This window comes from Coturnix japonica, chromosome 3, assembly GCF_054131305.1.
Source record: "Coturnix japonica strain WE chromosome 3, WE-NBRP24, whole genome shotgun sequence".
Taxonomy (NCBI): Eukaryota; Metazoa; Chordata; class Aves; order Galliformes; family Phasianidae; genus Coturnix; species Coturnix japonica.
The window spans coordinates 36830378-36850479 of NC_140665.1; the positions used below are offsets into that span (position 1 = coordinate 36830378).

The 20102-nt window shown below is 40.9% G+C and overlaps 1 protein-coding gene across 2 annotated transcripts; it reads right to left on the reverse strand.

Moving 5' to 3' along the window:
• Window positions 1-1764: 1764 nt before the first annotated feature.
• EDARADD (EDAR associated via death domain) lies at window positions 1765-20102 on the reverse strand. Of its 2 annotated transcripts, none has more exons than XM_015857858.3 (6): window positions 20013-20102; window positions 16238-16296; window positions 13225-13264; window positions 10335-10423; window positions 7282-7327; window positions 1765-4884 (listed from the first exon to the last, which is right to left on the reverse strand). In XM_015857858.3, exons 1-6 carry the CDS (start codon window positions 20041-20043, stop codon window positions 4508-4510), a joined length of 642 nt encoding a protein of 213 aa, XP_015713344.1. In that variant the 5' UTR covers window positions 20044-20102; the 3' UTR covers window positions 1765-4507. The 2 variants fall into 2 exon arrangements, with proteins under 2 accessions (XP_015713344.1, XP_015713343.1); XM_015857857.3 differs by having other exon boundaries at window positions 16238-16299.

A 20102-nucleotide genomic window follows, 5' to 3' on the forward strand; every position in this document is an offset into this window, starting at 1 on the left:
AAACTCAAAAAAAAAAAGCAGCACCTTTATGTAGAGGCATAAAGTTGCATACCTATCTCATGCAGTACTGCATTCTTCTCAAGAAGTTGAAAGATACACCTGAAAGGACTTAAATTTTTTACCCCAATTATCTGTCTTTGAAATCAGGAATCATCATTTTACAAAGGTAAAATTCAGAGACCCAAGAAACTAGCAAGTCTGCCTGGCTCTTTGATTTCCTTCCTACCACTAACAGATGACACGGGGGAGCTTTTTTCATGTCTATCAGCCTCTCCTTACATCAGTTCTTTCTAAGATGGACTCAGTCCCACACCACTGGCCAAGACACACGCTTATGAAGTGGAGTCCACCTCATCAAATAAATTATTCCTGTTGCTCCCTATATTCAGCCTACCTGCCCAGTAGATCCATACTCTCCCCACCCAGCTAAGGCTGTGACTGACTGTAGCCAGGCAAACAAGACTACCTGAGCCGAGGGGCCAGGAAATGCACTTCTGTCACAAGAAGCAACAAGCCCAAGTCCTCATTTCATACGCCCAATACTGACCCAAAATTTAAGACTTAAGAGATGCATTAAAATTAGTTATGAATAACAAATCATTTTTCCTTCATGGATGGGAGAACATAATATGCTGCAAAACCTACCGAAGCATACAGATCTTTAAATTACAATAAATGTCATGCACTTTCTCTGACCTTGCTTAAACAATTCTGCTGTGCCTGATAATTATCGGCTATGTGTGGCCACATGTCAACAGTGTTACCACAATTTACACTACCTAAGGCAGAATTTACTTTTTTTCTCACTAGCTCACATCTTGACTTGGAACTGCGGGAGGCAGTCAGTCTGAGACTGAAAAATATAAGGCCCCTTGTACCAGGAGCTGCATAGACTTAAGTTGTAGCTCTGTAGTATACCACAGTGCTTCAGAAAGAAGAGAATATGAGGATCTCTGTACAACTGCTTCCTTCCAAGCAAGCACCTGGGGCCATGCTGACTACCCTGTTCTTTACGGCAGGCTTCCAAATCTCCGCTCAAAGCCTCATTTCACACTCTTCTCCAGAGATCACAGGGAAGTGCATGTAGGGAATAAGGCAACTGGATTCTATCATTCTCATTTTTGGTGATGTCCCACAGCTGGCCTTACAGGAAAACTAAAGGTTCCTGGAGCACTGTACCTTTGCTGTTGAAGAACAGTGTGCACACTGTCAGTTAATGCTGTAAGAATGAAAAGAATACAGAAGTCTGGACATCTTCCTTAACCTAAAGTGGGAAGAAAGGGCCATATACATACACCATACATCCAGCAGCCAAATAAAACTAAACAACAACAAAACAGGATATGAAGGGAGAGTGGATCTAGTGGGGGAATAAGAGAAAGATATAATGGAATAAAATTAAAAGTCTTTACGGTGTGCGTGTAATTCTCTAGCTTTTGTCATCAGTTTAATTATTAACTCGGGAAGAGTTCACCCAGCATAGGCTTCATACCTCTCTTTAGTTAGTAACCACTGCAGGTTTTCTAGATGAGCAGCCTTACTCATCACGTTATCACAATATACCTTTTCCTTTATGAAAAGTCTATCTTCCTTTCTTCAATGGCAGTATCTGTTGCAAACATAAGTGCTCTAAAAAGCTATGGATTTTGCATACACGATGCTTTTACTTAGCACTACTAGTTGACAGTTCAGTAGTTCCAGGGTGACTGATGAGAAGGAAAACAGCTGTTTTCCTAGCTGTAAGAAATAAAAACAAACACAAAATCAAACACTGATAAACTATAATTTTTCTAAATATAGTACACATTATAACAGAGGATATAAAAATGCTTAAAGTGAACACTCAGACCCAGTATCTTGTAAATAGATACAAAACTAGAAAAACTGCATACACCTAAATTCATGCCATACAAAGATGAAAAATACTTCAAGTATACAAATGAGTTATCCAGTGTGTGATAAAGTTTAAGGCTAACATTTTCAGCCTTCAGTGCGGAACTCACACAGAACCCACATATAAACTCTCAAAAGCGGCTTTATTTTCCAGTATGAACCTTTGCAGCTGACACTGATTTTTCAAGAGTTTCAGGGGATCAGAACTAGCTTCCACTAGACAACAGCGTTTGTTCAAAAGCTTACAAATTATAGCCACAAAATAGGAAAAGGATAAGGTTTCAATTGGACTTCCTGGTTCAGAAATGACACTGCATCAATGTGCATTCCCATTTGTGAGCCATCACACAAGGGCTCCAGCTAGATTCCTTAACAGACTTCCCCCACAACAAAGCTTACTGCACTACCACATGCATATAACTCTACTAGGTTACAGGAGAGAAAAGCTGTCGGTAGACATGCCAGCCAGTCTTAAGAACAACTTAAGACACAGACACATGATTACAAATCAGGCATGTGGTGAGCCTGAGGTACAGGGATTACGTCGGACAAGCTGCATATGGGCTGTTTGCATGCACACAGTGGATGCTCCTGTATGAACTGAAACTAGCAGACAGCCTAGACACAGCAGCAATCCTCAAAGCTGATTCCAGAACCCCTAACTAAAGACAGAAGATGAGCTGCAAGAGTTCACACATCTATCAAAAGACTCCATCTAAAGACAACAAAAGTGAGGCATTTCAACTGCAGCCCCTGCAAGATAGAGCAATAAATCTTCCACTTTAAAATATGGCTGAAAAACATACTGTTCTGAAAAGTAGCAGCTTTTCTGAGGGAACGATTAAAAACTACATATAAACAGTTGTCAAAATTCCAGTCTTCCACAAGCTTTAAAAAAAATAAAAATTCAAATATCAACTGTAGGTCACTCTTTTTACCTCAAAACTAGATCTTCAGTTTCTTGAGGACACTGCAGTAAAACTAATTTAGAACATCCCCAGAATGAGTGCTTGAAATCGAAAGTTACACTCTTTACAATTAACTCCTCAGTAACCATTTGTGCCAGTACCTATATTATTACTAGATGTCCCTTTTCATTCTCGTACATTAAGAAACTCAGAATGCAACGTGACAGACTTCCCTCAGCTGTGCCATTAGTCATTCCTACTTGAGCGAAGTGAACGATACATCAGTCTGCACCCCACTCTAGTTTTGCCCAGCATCTTGACATACTGTTCACCACTGCTACATTATATACATCTATGTACATATTAGTATCAACTGAGATGTTTTAGTAAGGGTGACAACTAGAAATATTTTTAAGTCACAACACTGGTGCATGTATGTGGCATTAAAGCAACAAATACTATCAAATATATCAGCCTATCAAACAAATGATTTTCCAGTTTTCAGGTTTGTTTTTAAACCATTACAATACCAAAGAATGATAAAAAAAAATATATCTAGAAATATCTTCAGTGTAAACAGTGTAATTCAGTATATCAACAGTCTTTGATATGTATCAGCCTAAGCCAGCAGAAGTGCTTTCATGACCATCCACTCAGACCTGTAGGCAAATCCACCTGTGGACTTCCCATTAGAGCGTCTTTAATCAATACATAAAGTTGTGCTACTTTCATACAAGTGTAAAACCACTTTGGAATAGGACAGGAAGCAGGTCAGACAACGGGAAGGCTGAGAAGAAAACCACAGCTTATGAACAAGGAAGTTATGCTTGATACTAAGGATACACTGCAGTTAAGATGTTCACTGTCACCTCACACTGTAAAATGAGAGACATTCGAGCAAACTACCAAAGAACACTGTTCAGAGCGAACAGCTTATTCAAAACTATGGAAACTAATTTTAACTGTAAAGCGCTTTGATAGTAGTGGGGTTTTCTGCATTAGTTTGAGGGAAGGGGATTCATGGGCTGGAAAGTATCACTAAATTGGATGGTTTCTGCATAGGAAAAATATGCCCTATGATGTAGAAACATGTAATTATTTTAACAACTAGTTCTGTTTGCAGAAAGATGCTCAGAACTTAATTTTGCCTGAATGTGATGTTCAAAGATTCAACTAATTCAAACATGCAAATCCAAGCTGCTTCTTGGACAATCAAGTTGCATCTGCTCCAAATCCAGTGTCATAAAGCTTAAAAATAAGAAAGAAAAAAATATATTTATCCTCTTGTCTTCTAGCAGGCAGAACATAAAAACTGTGGAAAGGCTGTCAGAAAAGCTACAAGACTTGCCTTCTAACTGCAGCTTTCCCAGCAGCAACAACACACAATTGACTGACATGGCTCATAACTGTTGCAATTACACCACTGGTCTGGCTTTTTCATTCTTCTTCTGCTTAGGAAGCCTACAAACAGCAGCAAATAAAATAACAGTGTCTGTAGACTCAAAAACACAACCTGCATTATTCTATCCACTTTTGAAAGGTTATCTTTACAACCCTGAGGGCACAGACCATATATATGTGTGTACAGTACAAAAGCTTACACAGTATACAGACTGCCAGTACTCTCTGTCACAAGAGAAACTTCTCACCTACTATTGCAGCTAGTCCCAACATTTTACAGGTCGGAACTAACTGCTTTCTTTGACCTACAAATCATTCTGGTAACTTCTGTTTCCTCTCTTGGGCCATTCCTCCTCCACCCACTTCAGTAGCACTTTCACAACATCAATTCTCTTATAAAATTTACAGAGCTCAATCAGCTGCTCCACAGTCCTGTCACTATTTCGTAGCAAAAATTCCAAGGTGGGACTCTGGGGCTTCTGTTCGAGGAAACACAATTCATCGTAAGTCATCCCCCACTTGCTTGCTAAATTTCTCCAGTTTTTCACTGTTGGGTGGCAGGGATCCAGCTTTAGCCTCACTGTGTACAACAAGTCCTCGTCATTGAGCATGTCACTGATGGTCGGTGCACGGAACAAGCACAAGGAGCAGGTGCTGTTTTCTTTGCAGGTTTTCTTGAGATCTGTAGTTAAAACCATTATATGGAGAGAAGTTAGGTTCTACTGCTGTGGTTTTATCTGGAACAAATTTTAAAGCACTAAAGTTTTAAGACCATTATGTTCCCTTGAATCATTTCTGAAGAAGTCAGAATACCATCATGCAGCTGCCTTTCCTCATGAAGTACTCTTGAAATGAACTTCTAACACATTTTTTGGCTATCATGGGTAATAATCAAAAGGACAATACTTCTGAAAGTGTCATATTTCAGCCTTTTCTACAAACACTGGGCAACGTGGATATTGCCCAACCTCCCCTCCCCCCCCCCCTTTTTTTTTTTGCTAGCTACATCCTTCAGTCTGCCATGAGCCCAAATATGTCACTAACAGGAAGATGTGCACATCACAGAATCACAGAATCACACAGAATGACCTAGGTTGGAAGGGACCTCAAGGATCATGTAGTTCCAAACCCCCTGGCTAGCAGGGCCACCAAACATACACATTTACTAGATCAGGTTGCCCAGGGCCCTGTCCAACCTCGTCTTGAACACCTCCAAGGACGGGGCATCCACAACCTCCCTGGGCAGCCTGTTCCAGGGCCTAACCACTCCAGGGCCTAATCACTCTCACATCATGCACATCTTGTACAGATATGTTGCAGGGTGAAGGAAAAAAGTTTTGTACTTCTGAGCTGCTGCTTTCTTAACACCATTAAATACCAGGACAATCTTAATACAGTGATAAGACAGAAATACATTCCTTTGATTGGTGAGAGCTCGTACAATAAAGTCATCTCTGTTCCATTAAGCAAGCCTATTCTAAATGTACATTACAGAAAGAAAGAGAGTGAGTACTCCTCCTGTGGGAAAAGTAAGAATACCAAGATGCTGGAAGTAGGTGGTGCATCCTAGAAGTACTTGCTAAAAGTTCTGGCCTCCATCATTGTGCAGCCTGAAATGGCAAAGTAACTAGCCCTACTCGGGATGAAACCCTTTGAAAAACAAATGCTACAAGAGAACCAATATAAATAAAAGGATTGATTAAAAACAAGAACAGTGTTTCAGTGCCAAATGATAACGAAAACAGCGACACTGATCTGTAAGTGCTGGATCAGTGTTGGTCTGAGACACCTCAATACAATTTCCCAGATACTTGGGAAAAGGCAAACCTGTCAGTCAGTGCCACCTAATCTTACAGGTAACAGCATCAGTTAATCTTTTCCTCCTATTTAGGTTAATTGTCAAACTGTGTAAAAACTTCAGAAAGACCTTCAAAAGGGCACTTTTTATGCTGAATATTAGTGCTGATGAAAGCGACTAAGCTGAATGTAGCTTCTGCAAAGTGTTTCTTTCATTTGTGGTTTTTTTTGTTGTTGTTGTTTTTTGTTTTTTAAGAGAAGAACTGGCTATTGTTATTTTTGTAACACTGCTCATAAGCCTTCTTTTTTAAGCAGGCCAAAGACAGCTTCTGATGTTTTCAACAAGTTAGGACGTGCAGCGACAACACTGCTGGAGACAAATAACTTCATACAAATACCCAGATTCCCTTTTAAAGGGAAAAATGTTCTGGCAACATCTTTGCTCCCAGGTTTTCCACAGCCCTCACAGCCGTCTGCTAAGAATTTTCTATATCAGGAATTCTGCTCTTGTTCACCTGAAGCTCTCACTGAAGTGAGACAAAATTTACCAGACTCAATCATACTAGGATTTACTAATACAAGCAAGGCAAAATGAACATAACTCAATAAAAGTTCTGGCTGGGCTTAAACAGCAGGAGAGCACCCTATCTGAATTTCATCTTACTTTGCTTTGCAAGGATGCCAGAGGATGTTTTATCCTCCCACAAATGTAGGGAAGAAGGGGTAAAGAAAGCAAAGGGCACAATTACACGTAAACAAAACTAAACCGACCTGCTTCTTGTGCTGTACCAGATTATCAGAAGTGTTACAAAGAATCCTGCTGTCCAAGGATGCCTTGTATGACCCACCTACCAGTACAATCCTAACATTACATTGTATGACAAGCTTTTTTAGTTAATTTTCAGTTGTTCACTTTTACAACAACAGGGCTGTGTATCAGCCACCAATCCCCAGACAAGTTGAAAACACTGTGTGATAAACACCCACAGCCCGCCTCTGCTCTTTCAATGGCTGTTTAGGCTGTTTACAGATTTCTTTTTAAGGCAGCTGCACTAAGTGCATTTGGTCAGAGTAACTTACTCATTTTGTATGGTCTGTGTAATTGATTGCCACCCCTTCAAGAACAAAGAGGTAGCTATAAAAGGCAGTAGTAATGAAATGAGTGCCACAAGCATTGATTACGCAGGCACTTTTAGGTTATGACACATAGCAGTTTTTTATACAGTCCTTTTGAAGAAAATGTAGGAATAAAATATGTAGAACAGTAAAGCTGACATGTTACCTGAAAGCGATTTGTCAGTATGGTTTTCAGTGTCTTTGTCTTCTGGCTACAAAGCAAAGAACAAACATAAATCAAAACACTGCATTTGAACACCAGAATTACTATTTGGGCTATTTTTAACTGTCAGGAGATTACATAGAAGAATCCCCAAGCTACCTGATGAAGTCAGATAGGGTACTTACCTAGTATGAGAAGTTACTAACAATTTGTAGCCATTTTAGGTAGCGTTTCTTATGTTTTTACCTCACAAAGCAACACTCACATTTTTATCTATTGAACAATGTCATCCTTATTGATCACATGCTGTGGAGTTACATCTTTTGAATAATTTGCTCTTACTTCCTCTTTCATCCTGTCCACATTTCTCATTCTTGTATAGTTTCCTACAGTCGACTGATGATTAACTCAATACCAATTACAGCCCTCACCATTTGAAAAATGACAGTCTGGACATTTACCATCAATTATGAATTGACCTCACAGTCATGGAAAGTTGCTAATAATGTACACAAAAAGTAACTTTTATCAGTAATATGTACAAAGCTGTCCAACAATCCACACAGTTTGATTCAGATTTAAATGCTTTGTAATGAAAAATCTGAGATTATTGCCTGTAACACACAACAGGAAGGGAACATTACACTGCTCCAATAAAACTGGAGGAGATTTTTATAAAATTACTGACATTCATAGGAAACTTTCCTACTTTTCTAGACAGCAGGTGGGCTTGAAGATTTCTGCTGGCTCACATCTAACTGCCATCCTGTTTGAAGCAAACACTACTCAAACACAATGAAAATACTTAGCGGCTTGAGACTGCAGCACAGGTAACAACACTTCAATTCTACAACTTACAAAGCAACATATAAAAACTGAAAGGACAGCAGCTTGATCCTAGGATTGTAGGAAACTGCAGCTGCTCTTACTTTAACTATGCGGGTGTGGAACCAGATGAAATTGCTTTCTTCTACTGAGGATTTAAAGATGAAAGCAGGAGGGGATTTTCCCCTTAGATAACTGCAATAAAGCAATGTTGATTTTCATATTGCATCATTCTTCCTACTATCACAGCAAGCTTCTTAGCATTTTGCAGGCTGTGCATGCGAACACAAGTCAACTGTGTAACAATAAAGGGTAATAAATACTCTATATTCCCACCTAATAAACCTTCAGTACTAAGAAATTCCCTAAAAATAGAACACAGGAAGCTTCAGTTTACCTGGTGAACATACATGCACGCAAAGTCTAATTATAAAGAAAGTAAACTATCTCCAAATTATTTGAAGACTTGGTTAGGAAGGGACAGAAATAGATCTGTTTTAAGCAATTCTCTCCTCCTAAAAACTGCAAGAACATGTGCACAACATCAAATCAGTTCACAGCTGGCCTCTGCTCACAAGGTTTGAGACTGCACATGCCACCTGCAACAGAACAAGTCTTGCCAGTCTTCCAAGTTCGCTCTCCCACTGACATCACATAAGATTTCTGCAGAAAGAAGCTTTTAAATTTATGAACTCATCCATTTTGCCAACTGAACACCTGAAGTTCAAGAAAATTTGGATCTGAAAATCATTATTATAATCACTGTCTCAGTTTCCACAAATTCCTCTATAAGCAGAAAAGAATTGAGTCATGAGGAACAAATCCCCAAAGGGTAACTTATTTGGAGAACTAAGAGTTGCCCATCACTGATCAGCCTCTGTCTGAAGAATAAAGAAACAAATAAAAACAAAGGGAGGAGGTGGACAGGGGGAAACAAAGAAAAAAGGAAGAGTGGATATTTTTCACTTCATTTGCAATAGCTAAATTACTATTCTGAACACCAATAAAGATTTCTAGATGTTGTGAATTCATGAACATTCAAACCATAAGATCTAAGAGCCTTCAGGTGATGTCACTATAGTCACATCTTACAAAAAAAACACACACACACAAAAAAAACCCCAAAACACCGTGAGTGGCTAGTACTGCAAGAAGTACAAAAATCCACACAATATTTACTTGTGTCATTCATTCATTTCCCAAATAGGTATTTTTACTGATCAGTTATCGCACATTCTTGTCAAATTGTATGCCCTCAGGATTATTCAAGATTGTATTCTTGCAACGTAATTGAAACAAGACAATGTATTGTCACTGCTCATAAAATTCGGCATACTAGGCATATTTTTTTGCCTACAATCAAAATCCAATCAACTTCTACACATTTAATCAAAGCTATAAACCTATGCACAGTCTGAAAATAAGCAGAAATTTTTCCAGCCTGGTAGAACTAGTAAGAGCCTAGTATGATGAAATATATTTACAGTCACTGTATGTGGGCAATAAATGTTCACTTCTTGATGATGGGAATGAGATAGTTATCTCCATCATCTGTGAAATGCATACCAAACCCATGTTTCTTTGATGAAAGTCAGCTGGGACTCTGGCATAAGGAACTCCTTTTAGCTCTTCATTTCACTGGACAATGCTCATTCATTTATCTTCTCAACCCAAAGAGAATCAATTTGAAATTCAGCAAATAGCAGTCATCTGAAAGATGCTGACCACAGAGCATCACAGTAGGCATCACTCAGCATTGCCCACTCTATGGCAGTGTAAGACTTCACAATCAGTGGAGAGTATTTTCAGTACGGATCAAGCAACATCCCAAAGTCAAAGCAGAACAAGCCTCCCTAGGGTAACACTCAAAGACACCAAAACCCAGGATTCCCCTCCTTATCCTCTGTCCTCACTCTATTTTCATCAGGGAAGAGGGAGAACATGCATGACAAAGCCTTAACTCTGTGTTGGCTCTCCTTCAGAGCATCTACACACTAATCAAAACCTTGTTACAGAACAAAGTAAATGTTAATGATTATATATATCCTTTCTTCGCTTTTATCCACAGAAGCTCACTTCATTGAACTTTGGAAGAAAGAGCCTATTTCTGGTCTATTTTACTAAGGAATTCTGTCCTTCCCATATGCAGCCTGAAAATATATTTATTTGTTAGCATATGTATTTAATTAACAGCAATAACTTAATTCACATTCAGTACAATTTTTCCTTACCTGCTGGACTAGGCCAGAATCTGATGCAAGACTCCTGATGTTCACAGATGCAATTTCCAGCGTAACTTGATCTGTTCGGTATTCCTCATCTAAGACAAAAATTGTAATACACTGGTCTTCCACTCAAATACAGATATAAGTAGTAAGACTATCAATCAGACATTACAGATGGCTAGCATGCAAAATTTTACTCCACATTCTGCTCAGTCACTAGGAAAGGCAAGATTAAAAAGCCCCAAACAATAAATTGGCAGTAACTGCAACAGTCGTGCATACATGTATTAAGTAAAATAATCCCTGTGGAGATCAAATACTAATGTATCAGTGTTTTAAAAACAACCAGCACATTATTTCTGTGGCCAGAGTCATGCTCTTTCAGAAAGCTGAAAGCAGTACCAAGAGAATATTAACCAAGCCAATACATCTTGGCAGGTTAAAGAAGGCCATTACAAATCAACATAATCCTTTTTGCTTTCCTCTTTGGATCACACTTATAACTATCACTGTTGAAATATGTACTACACAAACGTTTGCCTTCTGCTCCTTTGTGAATTAGGCTCATCCTATTTATCTCTGCTACACAGGAGTTTCCTGAAGCACTGAAATGTCTCAAAAACGTGTTTATCACTTGCCTTGGGAGTCCACTGAAAAGCACATCTGCCCCTATGACCCATATTCTGATCACTTTCAAGCTTCACTTCAGCCCTCAAAATGCAGCATAAGAGATGCAACAAGCCCTTTGTGAACCTCACATAAACAGACAAATATTCCTGTATGTTCTTACGGCTCTCATTAAGAAACCATTTGCACAAATCCCATAGGTGAGGTGCTCACTAACCATTAACAAGAGCTTATAAAAGGTTATATTCTAGGCCTGTTATAGACACCTGAAGACTCCACAGTTGAGACATTATTTTTAGCATTTTGCTGATCTCACAAAAAGAGTTATTATCTCTGTGAAGTGTCAGGTAACAAAAAGACGTACTTCCTTATCTCGCTCAAGAATATGATCTGAACCAAAGAATTCAACCTTACACTTAAGGAGGGAAGAAAATGAAATCACGGTTTTCCTCTTTTTCATCTTCTATGTTGAAACTTAAAGCACATAACATCCCCCTGCCAGCTGGGTAAACATTTAATAAGGATCATCTTTTCTCTTTACAACTGTAGATCCAGAGATATAAAGAAATTCTCCAAAAAGGTGACTACAGGCAACAAAATCCAATTTATTTGTGTGAAAACATTATCTGTCAAATTTGCTCAACATCTGAGCAGAAGCAGAATTAACAGTCAAAGTATGGCACAAACATTAAGCCTAATTTTCCAAGACAAAAAGCTGACACAACCCACCTTTAATTAATCATCAGTAGAGGGTGCTAAGACCTTTGGTAAGTTAGATCCCAAAATAGCTTGCAAATTAACTGACCAAGAAAGGAACAATCTACTACTACCCCAGGCCAGTGAAGCATATATTCAAACATTAAATCTGAAGCAAACAATTGTCTGTGACAGAATCAGGTGTGCACATCTGTGACACTTTTTAGTTCACAGACTCATATTTCTCAGCCTGTACTTTTAAATAAATAGTTATGAAAATTCATTCTTATTGAGCAAACTGAAAAGACACCACCTAAGGAGGCATCCAGTACTGAAAAACATATTTTGAAAAAATAAATTCAAGAAAAAGTAACCTGAAATTCCAGAAACAAACAGAATATTGAGGTATTTTTATCACCTCCTACTCTAAGGAGGAAATGCTCAGCTGTATTGATACTTAGCTCTCTTTATGTTTGGCAAGAGGAAGCAGAATATAAAATTAAAGATACACCAAGCCTATTTCCTTTCTACAAAAAAGCACTGAAATTTCCACTTCCTTTCACAGCTTTCATTTTTAAATTAAATGTATTTGAAACATACTGTTCTGGATTTCAAACAAATTTGACAATAGATAAATTCCTGCAATTCAAATGTTTAATTCTGAGGGAGACTAAATGTCATGGGTGGAATTAAAAAGTGGACACAGAAAACAACATTACAGAGAAATCTGCTAGTAAACAGCTTTGAAGGAACAAACCACTTGACTGCAAATAAACAGGAAGCAGTTTATGATTTCAAATTAGCCTTCACATTCTACTGCTCCACTGAACACTTCTGACAAGATACTCATTTTCTCTGGCTGGCTGATTTAAGTTGCCAGGATAACACGCAAATCTCTCTTTAACCCTAGTAGTGTATGGCCCGTGCTCCTCAGCAAGTGTCACTGGAGTGCTCGTTCACTGAGACCCTGACAGTGTAATACCTGGAGAAAAGCCAATGGTAAAAACTGGGATGACAAAAACAAGCAAAACTAACAAGCAAATACCCATATGTAAAAGAAGTCATAAAGGAGATGATGACACTACCTAACCCAAGCAACTGAATACAGAACCTGCAAAGAAATGTGCTAGGTTTCTAAGCAGATCATATTAATACCTTCCCAAGGTAACAGACAGCATGAAGAGTTAACTAGTGATAGGGCTGGGAATGCCATCAGAGGCAGGAGAACTGGGAGGTATTACCAAATTGCATTTCTGATAATCTGACGGCAGCAGTAATCTCTTCAAAGCCACCTTTTAACATTATTCTATCTCTATCCTCTGAACACTGTTCTGTTGACAGCACCATTGTATTCTTCCTTTGGGCTGAAAACCAATATCTTCTAAAGAGAGCTGTGACTAAACTTAGGCAGAGAAAAAGGAAATTTGTGAGTATGTGTGTGTAAATATATGTATACATATGTTCAACTGACCTTAAAATACAAAAGGTGACACTACATTTAAAATATAAACACCAAAGAAAAAAAGATCTGCAACACATGACCTAAAAGACAGAATTCATAATGCTTACTTACCTTTAGGCACCCCTGTGTCTTGGACAGGATATTTTTCAGTCTGTCACAAAAAAGAAAAAGCAAGAGACACATCATTATCTTAAGTGTAATTCTGCTGGAGAAAGAGTGTGTAAGAACTGCATAATTACACTTAATCTCTAAAATAACTACTAGTTGATCTGCCTGCAGTCAGATACGGTAATGCCCCTTGTAGGCAGGAACACTACTGACTACACTGATCTTAGCACATGCTAAAGTAATAGGGGTTTCTAATTCAATACAGTTTTAATCAATACAGATATTACAGAGACAAGGAAATAAGTTTTCATTTAAGCGGAACGATACCAATACAGAAATCATAACACATCAGCATAGAATCACAGCATCACCAAGGTTGGAAAAGATCTACAAGATCATTCAGTCCAACCATCCACTTATCAGCAATAGTTCTCACTAAACCACAGAACACAACAGCCAAATGTTCCTTGAACACCTCCAGGGTCAGTGACTCCACCACCTCCCTGGGCAGCCCACTCCACTGCCTGACCGCTTTTTCAGATAAGTAGCATTTCCTAACATCCAGCCTGAATCTCCTCTGGTGCAGCTTGAAGCCGTTCCATCTAGTCCTATCACCAGTTACATGAGAGGAGAGGCCAACCTCCAGCTCACTACAACCTTCCTTCAAGAAGTTATAGAGAACAATTAGGCCTCTCCTCCAGACTGAACAATCCCAGCTCCCTCGGCCACTTCTTATAAGGTCTGCACTCCAGATCTCTCACCAGTTTTCATTGCCCTTCTCTGGACATGTTCCAGGGCTTCAATGTCTTCCTCGCAGTGTGAGGCCCAAAACTGAACACAGTTCTCAAGGTGTAGCTCACCAGAGCTGAGTACAGAGGAACAATTATTTTCTAGCTCCTGCTAGTAGCGCTACTTCTGATACAAGCCAGGATGCCATTGGCCTTCTGGGTGACCTGGGCACACTGCTGGCTCATGTTCACATGAGCACTGACCAATACCCCGGGGTCCGTTTCCCCTACACAGTCTTCGAGCTACTCTGCCCCAAGCCTATAGCATTACCTGGGGTTGCTGAGGCCAAAGTGCAAGACTCAGCACTTGGTCTTGTTGAACCTCATCCCATCCAGAGATTTCAAAAGCTCTTTTAACAGACACCAACAGCAAACTATTATTACTGAGTTTAATGAGACAACTACTCATTTCCAGGCATCTGTTACAACCTGCTACTAGACCTGACATCCACCTACTTCACTATGACCCCTACCTTTATGTAATAGGGAACAAACTGCCTGTAGTAAAGCTTCAAAATGAGAAGAAAACTCCAAGGAAAACTAATAGCCTGCTAAATCACTATACATAAAATAAAACAGAGCATTTAAATCTGTTTATATAGCTAGACTAGAAAAAGTGCTACACAGCACCACTATTTTCCCCCAGAGGAAGCAATCCATTGCAACATTAAAAAGAACTCTTACAAAAATGCACAGAGTTACATATTCCTTTTATAGACAGTCCTCGTCTCAGCATAATATTGGCACGCTTAATATATCAGAATTTTGTCATAAATTGTGTTACTCAGCAAGGATGCACCAGAGAGCACTTGTTAGGTCTCTCCTAGGTTTTACCATGTCTGATGCAAGGCACTGGTGTCATCACTGATCATGCCTTACTGTCTCCTTAACTCATCAGACAAAATAGGTACAGGAAAGAGTAATAACTTAATACAATTTATATTATAAGCCTTAATTGGATTTTCTTACCCTTTCAACCCATACAGACAGAAGAATGTCAGTAAAGGTCTGGTTACCGTCTCTATGACCATTCGCTAACTATTGGACTGCTCACCTGGTGCTGCCTAATTCAGCATAGAGTCACAGGATGGTTTGGATTTGAAGGGACCTTTAAGATCATCTAGTTCCAACCCCACTGTCACAGGCAGTGGACAGTGTGGACATCTCCCACAAGACCAGGCTGCTCAAAGTCCCAGCTTGGCCTTGAACGCCTCTGGGGCAGGAAGGGAAGCATTCACAGCCTGTCTGGTCAACCTGTTCCAGTGTCTCACCACCCTCACAGTAAAGAATTCCTTCCTAACATCTAGCCTAAACTCCAGTTTAAAGCCATTTCCCATCATCCTGTTGCTTCTTGTCCTTATAAAAAGCTCTTCTCCAGCTTTCCTTTAAGGCTTCCTTCAGTTACTGGAAGGCTGCTATAAGGTCTCCTTGGAGTCCTATCTTCTCCAGGCTGAAGAGCCCCAGCCCTCATAGGCCTGTCCTCATAGGGGAGGTGCTTCAGCCCCTGGATCATCTCCATGGCCTCCTCTGGACCTGCTCCAACAACTCCATATTCTTCTTGAGTTGGGGACCCCAGAACTGGATGCTGTACTCCAAGTGGTGGCTCAGGAAAGCAAAGTGGAGGGGCAGAATCACCTCCCTTGACCTGCTGGTCATTCTTGTCTTGATGCAATGCAGGATACAGTTGGCCTCCTGGACTGCAAGTGCACACTTGCAGCTCATGTTGAGACTTTCATCAACTTATACCCCCAAATTCTTCTTCTCAGGGCGGCTCTCAAGTCATTCTCCACCCAACCTGTATCTGTGCTTGGGATTGCCCCAACCCAGACATAGGACTTTGCACCTGGCTTTGTTGAACTTCATGAGGTTGGCATGGGCCCACCTCTTACATCTGTCCAGGTCCCTCTGGATAGCATCCCTTCCCTCCAGCATGCCAACTGCACCACTCAGCTTGGTGTCAAACTCAGCAAACTCACTGAGGGTGCACTCAACCCTGGTGTTAAATAACACCAGTGCCAGCACCAATCCTTGACTTACAATAGCTTACGAATCTACTGCTACTTTTATTTTAATTGCACAGGGTTAGTAAATTACCACAACCATACAAATAAGCAAACCCCTAAATATACACACATGATTTGAGTTTCTTAAGTATTTTGCTCACACCTGCATAACGTAACTGTAGAGAGGTCTAATGATTTTAAATTCATTAGAACAGAAATACATACCATTGTTAAGGAAAGGGTGCTGGGATCTGTATCCTCCACTGGCTCTTTTGTTGCATGATCTGCTGGAAATAAGTAGATTTTATCACTGCATAATCCTCAAAATTCTCCTGCCTGGAAACTCAGGAATTGCTTATGTATCTGACCGAGGCAAAGCAGTTAGACAGCCATTATATGCACTGTGTCCAATTTAAATTACACAGTAACACATGACAAACTAGAAAATGTCAGAGACACTACTACATAGATGCGAAACTACATGAAACAGAAATTCAACTTGAAGCTAACAATGAAGAATATAACCCAGAAAATCTGCTACAAGGTAAATTCTGTTCTCCAAGTGGCAGTACTCAGTTGTTTCCCTTAAAGCCGTAACTCGAACAGTAAACAAACCTACTGCAACAAAATATACTATAAGATACATAAAATCTACATGGTAGATTATAGCACAAAACCTAGTGCAAAACATTTGAGGTAAACAATTATTTGTATACTACTGAATCATGAACTTTAATGATATTAATATCAGGAAGACACAAAAAGAAATCCTCAAAGCATTTGCAGGTGAATGACCAACTATCAACCCCTCTGCACCCATGGTGAAATCAACAATTGCCAAGTACTGATCAAGAACACTCAAGCCAAGATTCACAATACTGTGCCTCCACTTTAACATCTTCATCACATCTCCTCACAGAAGAGCTCTCCAGCTGTTAAGCATAATGCTTTCAAAAACTATGAAAAGCATTTTGAATTGTCCAATAGAATTCCTGTCACTCTCAATCTGAAAGTCTCTACACTCATTACAAGAGCACATCAGGAAGTTTTCAACCTCAGGCAGCTACAAGAACAACCTGAGACGAGAAGACAGTACAGCAGACAGGCCCAAAAATAAAAAGGTGGCAGTAGAGGGGCAGAAAAGGCACCAGGATAGAGTCATTCTCCCCTCAGCCTCTTGCACGCAACCCAATGAGCTGTGTTTCCAGCTGTGGGCCCAGCCCCTCTCTGGGCATTTCAGAGCCCTGCGCTTGCAGGACGGCCACATGTGCTCCCTGGGTGTGCAGCTCACAGCCACAGGGCTCAGCATACACAACGTGCTGAACATTTGTAAAGGCCTTCCTGTGAGAGATGAAATCCCTGCTCCAGAACCATGGATCAGCAAATACTGTGACAAAGCTTTCTCTGACAGCAAGGGGCAACACAAGCTGCCTAACTTGAATGCAGAAGGGGCACAAGTCACACTGGGACACCAGAAATGACAGTAAGCTGGAGCGAGGTGCTGCAGGAGGGTAGGGCCCGAAACAAAGGAGTCAGGTGGGATCTGTGGTAGCTGGGAGCTGTGGAGGAAGCAGGAGTAAAGAGAGAAGATTGAGGAACCCGAGCTGCAAAGGAAAGCTGACGAATGAGGAGGTGCAGGAGCCAAGGGGAAGCCAAGAACTTGCCTATTCTCACTGTTTCCTCTACTGCCAGCAAAGACTCCCCAGAAAGCAGTGGCAAAGCATGCTTGTTCTAATCAGTTTACTCTGGAGGCCTTACAGCTCCGCCTATGGATCTCTTGCTGCAATTAAAAACAACAACAAAAAAAAAACCAACACAACAAAACAAGAAAGCAACAGGTTTTCTTTCAGCCTTGTAATTTAAAGGGATTCTCAAGGCAGATGGAAATAATCCTTCCCCTCCCACGATAAGCTCTGTGCCCTGGTGAACCTTTGTAGCTCCTGAAGTTCCACAAGACCTTCCTCTCCTACCTGCCATTACACCTCTAAGATACAGCCAAAATACATTACAATTTCTTTCATTTCCACAATCCAGAGGAAAGCACTGAACAAATGGGAGCAGCTCTGAGAATATGGAGATTTGGAATGAAGGCTTGGCAGACTCCAGGGTTACCCTACAAAGGGCAACAGAATAGTACTCCTCTTTGACTCCTACCTTCTAGATCTCACAAACTCAATAACTGCAAATCAGTGGTTTTGCAACCTTCTTGATTAATATACATCCTGGAAAAAAAAAAAAAAAAAAAAAAAAAAAAAAAGTCCTTTATTACCCTTTTTTTTTAGGTTGCAGAGTACTGCCAGGTTCCAACATTCTCTACAGGTGGCATGTACGCATGTGAATATTTATATTTGAGAATAAATGCTCCATGTATTGCCTGCAGTGAATAACCATGGTCCTGTTAACCACTGATAACCATGAAATCATTTGAGTTGGAAGAGGTCATCTAGATCAGGAGAACCACGGACTTAATATTCAATTGTGAGTAAAGCAATTAAAATGCTACATCCCCCTCTCTCTTTCCCACTGTATTTCCCAGCAGGCTGCAGCTCAATTCACAGAGCTGGATACAGGTGTGTGAAACAGCAGGGAGAAAAGTTCTCTGTTTATCTCAAATGTGAAACACCCACAGCTTTGCATGTTGAAAAGCTGACAAGGAAGTACATCTATCACCTGACTGACTACCCAAATGCAGACCGTGTGAATCCACTGACCTCAGCAGAGAGCTTGCTAACAACAGTTTTGGGATTTGTCACCAAATCCCTATTACTGACAGCATTCAGCCACTGGCCCACATTTGCTTCCTCACCGTTCTCACAAATTGCCCCAGGCGGCTATTCTGAAGGATCCTTTCTGCTCCCAGCACCTCCAGATCAGCTGCCGAGTACTCCTCACAGCTTCCCTGCCTGAGCCTGTCCGGCATAAGCAGCTTCCAACAGCAGCAGCCAACTTATGCCCATCAGCACAGCTTCTCCCTACTCAATACTGTTGCTGACTAATAGGGATACAGCACAGGCATTTACCAGTGTTAACAGTTCCTCAATTTACACACACAAACTTACATGCATGTGCACGGACATTCCAATTTCCCAGCCTACACCTGTCCTTCATCCTTGCACGGCAAGGATGCCCGAAGGTGGATTTAAGAGGCCTCACAGTTTTGACCTTTCAGCAGGAGAAGGTTCACAAAGCACCATTTATGTCAGGCCTACCTTCTGCACGTCAGTCAGCCGTGTGCCTATACAGCTTCTCCCATGCCCACATAGTACACACATTAACAGTACAGCCCAATCAAAGTGATCCTCCCAACACCAGTGCAGACCAGAGAGACGAGCCCTTCAATTAAACAACACTTTTGATGGGGAGCATGTGAATTGCAGATTTGAACAAAAGAAGTACTGAAAATGATATTCGAATATCCAAATCTCTGAAAAACCTAACACTGGGTCAATCAGCCCTTGAACACAGCTGTTTACTGCTAATTGCTCAAAACTCTGATGCTGCATAAGCAGACAGGTAAGGAAGAGCAGTTCTGGCACACTTCAGAGACAGCATTCAGAAGTCGTACATGCCACAAGCAGGACAGGTTGAAAAGCACTGGCTTGAAGACCACCTGCAGCCTGGGATTAGTATTTTTAAAGTAGGAAAGGGAAAAGGACTTTTTAAAGTGCTAACTAATACACTAAACACTGCAGTAGGCTTGACAAGACAAGTTGCTCTAAATCACATCAGCACAGCCATGAAAAATTATTACCAATTGTGCACCTATGTGTGTGTGTGGTGGGGGGAGGAGGGCTGGGAGAGTCAGTCATTAGCACCACTCTTCTAGAAAAACTAATAACGAAGTCGTGGCCGGTGCTGTGCTCCCCAGCCCGGCTCCCAATATCCACGGTTCCCCCGGATCCGGCAGGGCCCCACGGCCCGTCCCGAGCAGCGTCTGTCGCTCACCCATAGGGGCTGAGAGCCGCTTCCTCCCCTCCCGGCTCCCCGCGGCAGTCCTTACCTGGGGGCAGCGGGCCCTGCGGAGCGGCCATCGGGTCGCAGCACGAGGAACGCGCGTCGACCGCAGACGTGCCCGGAACCGCCGCACTCC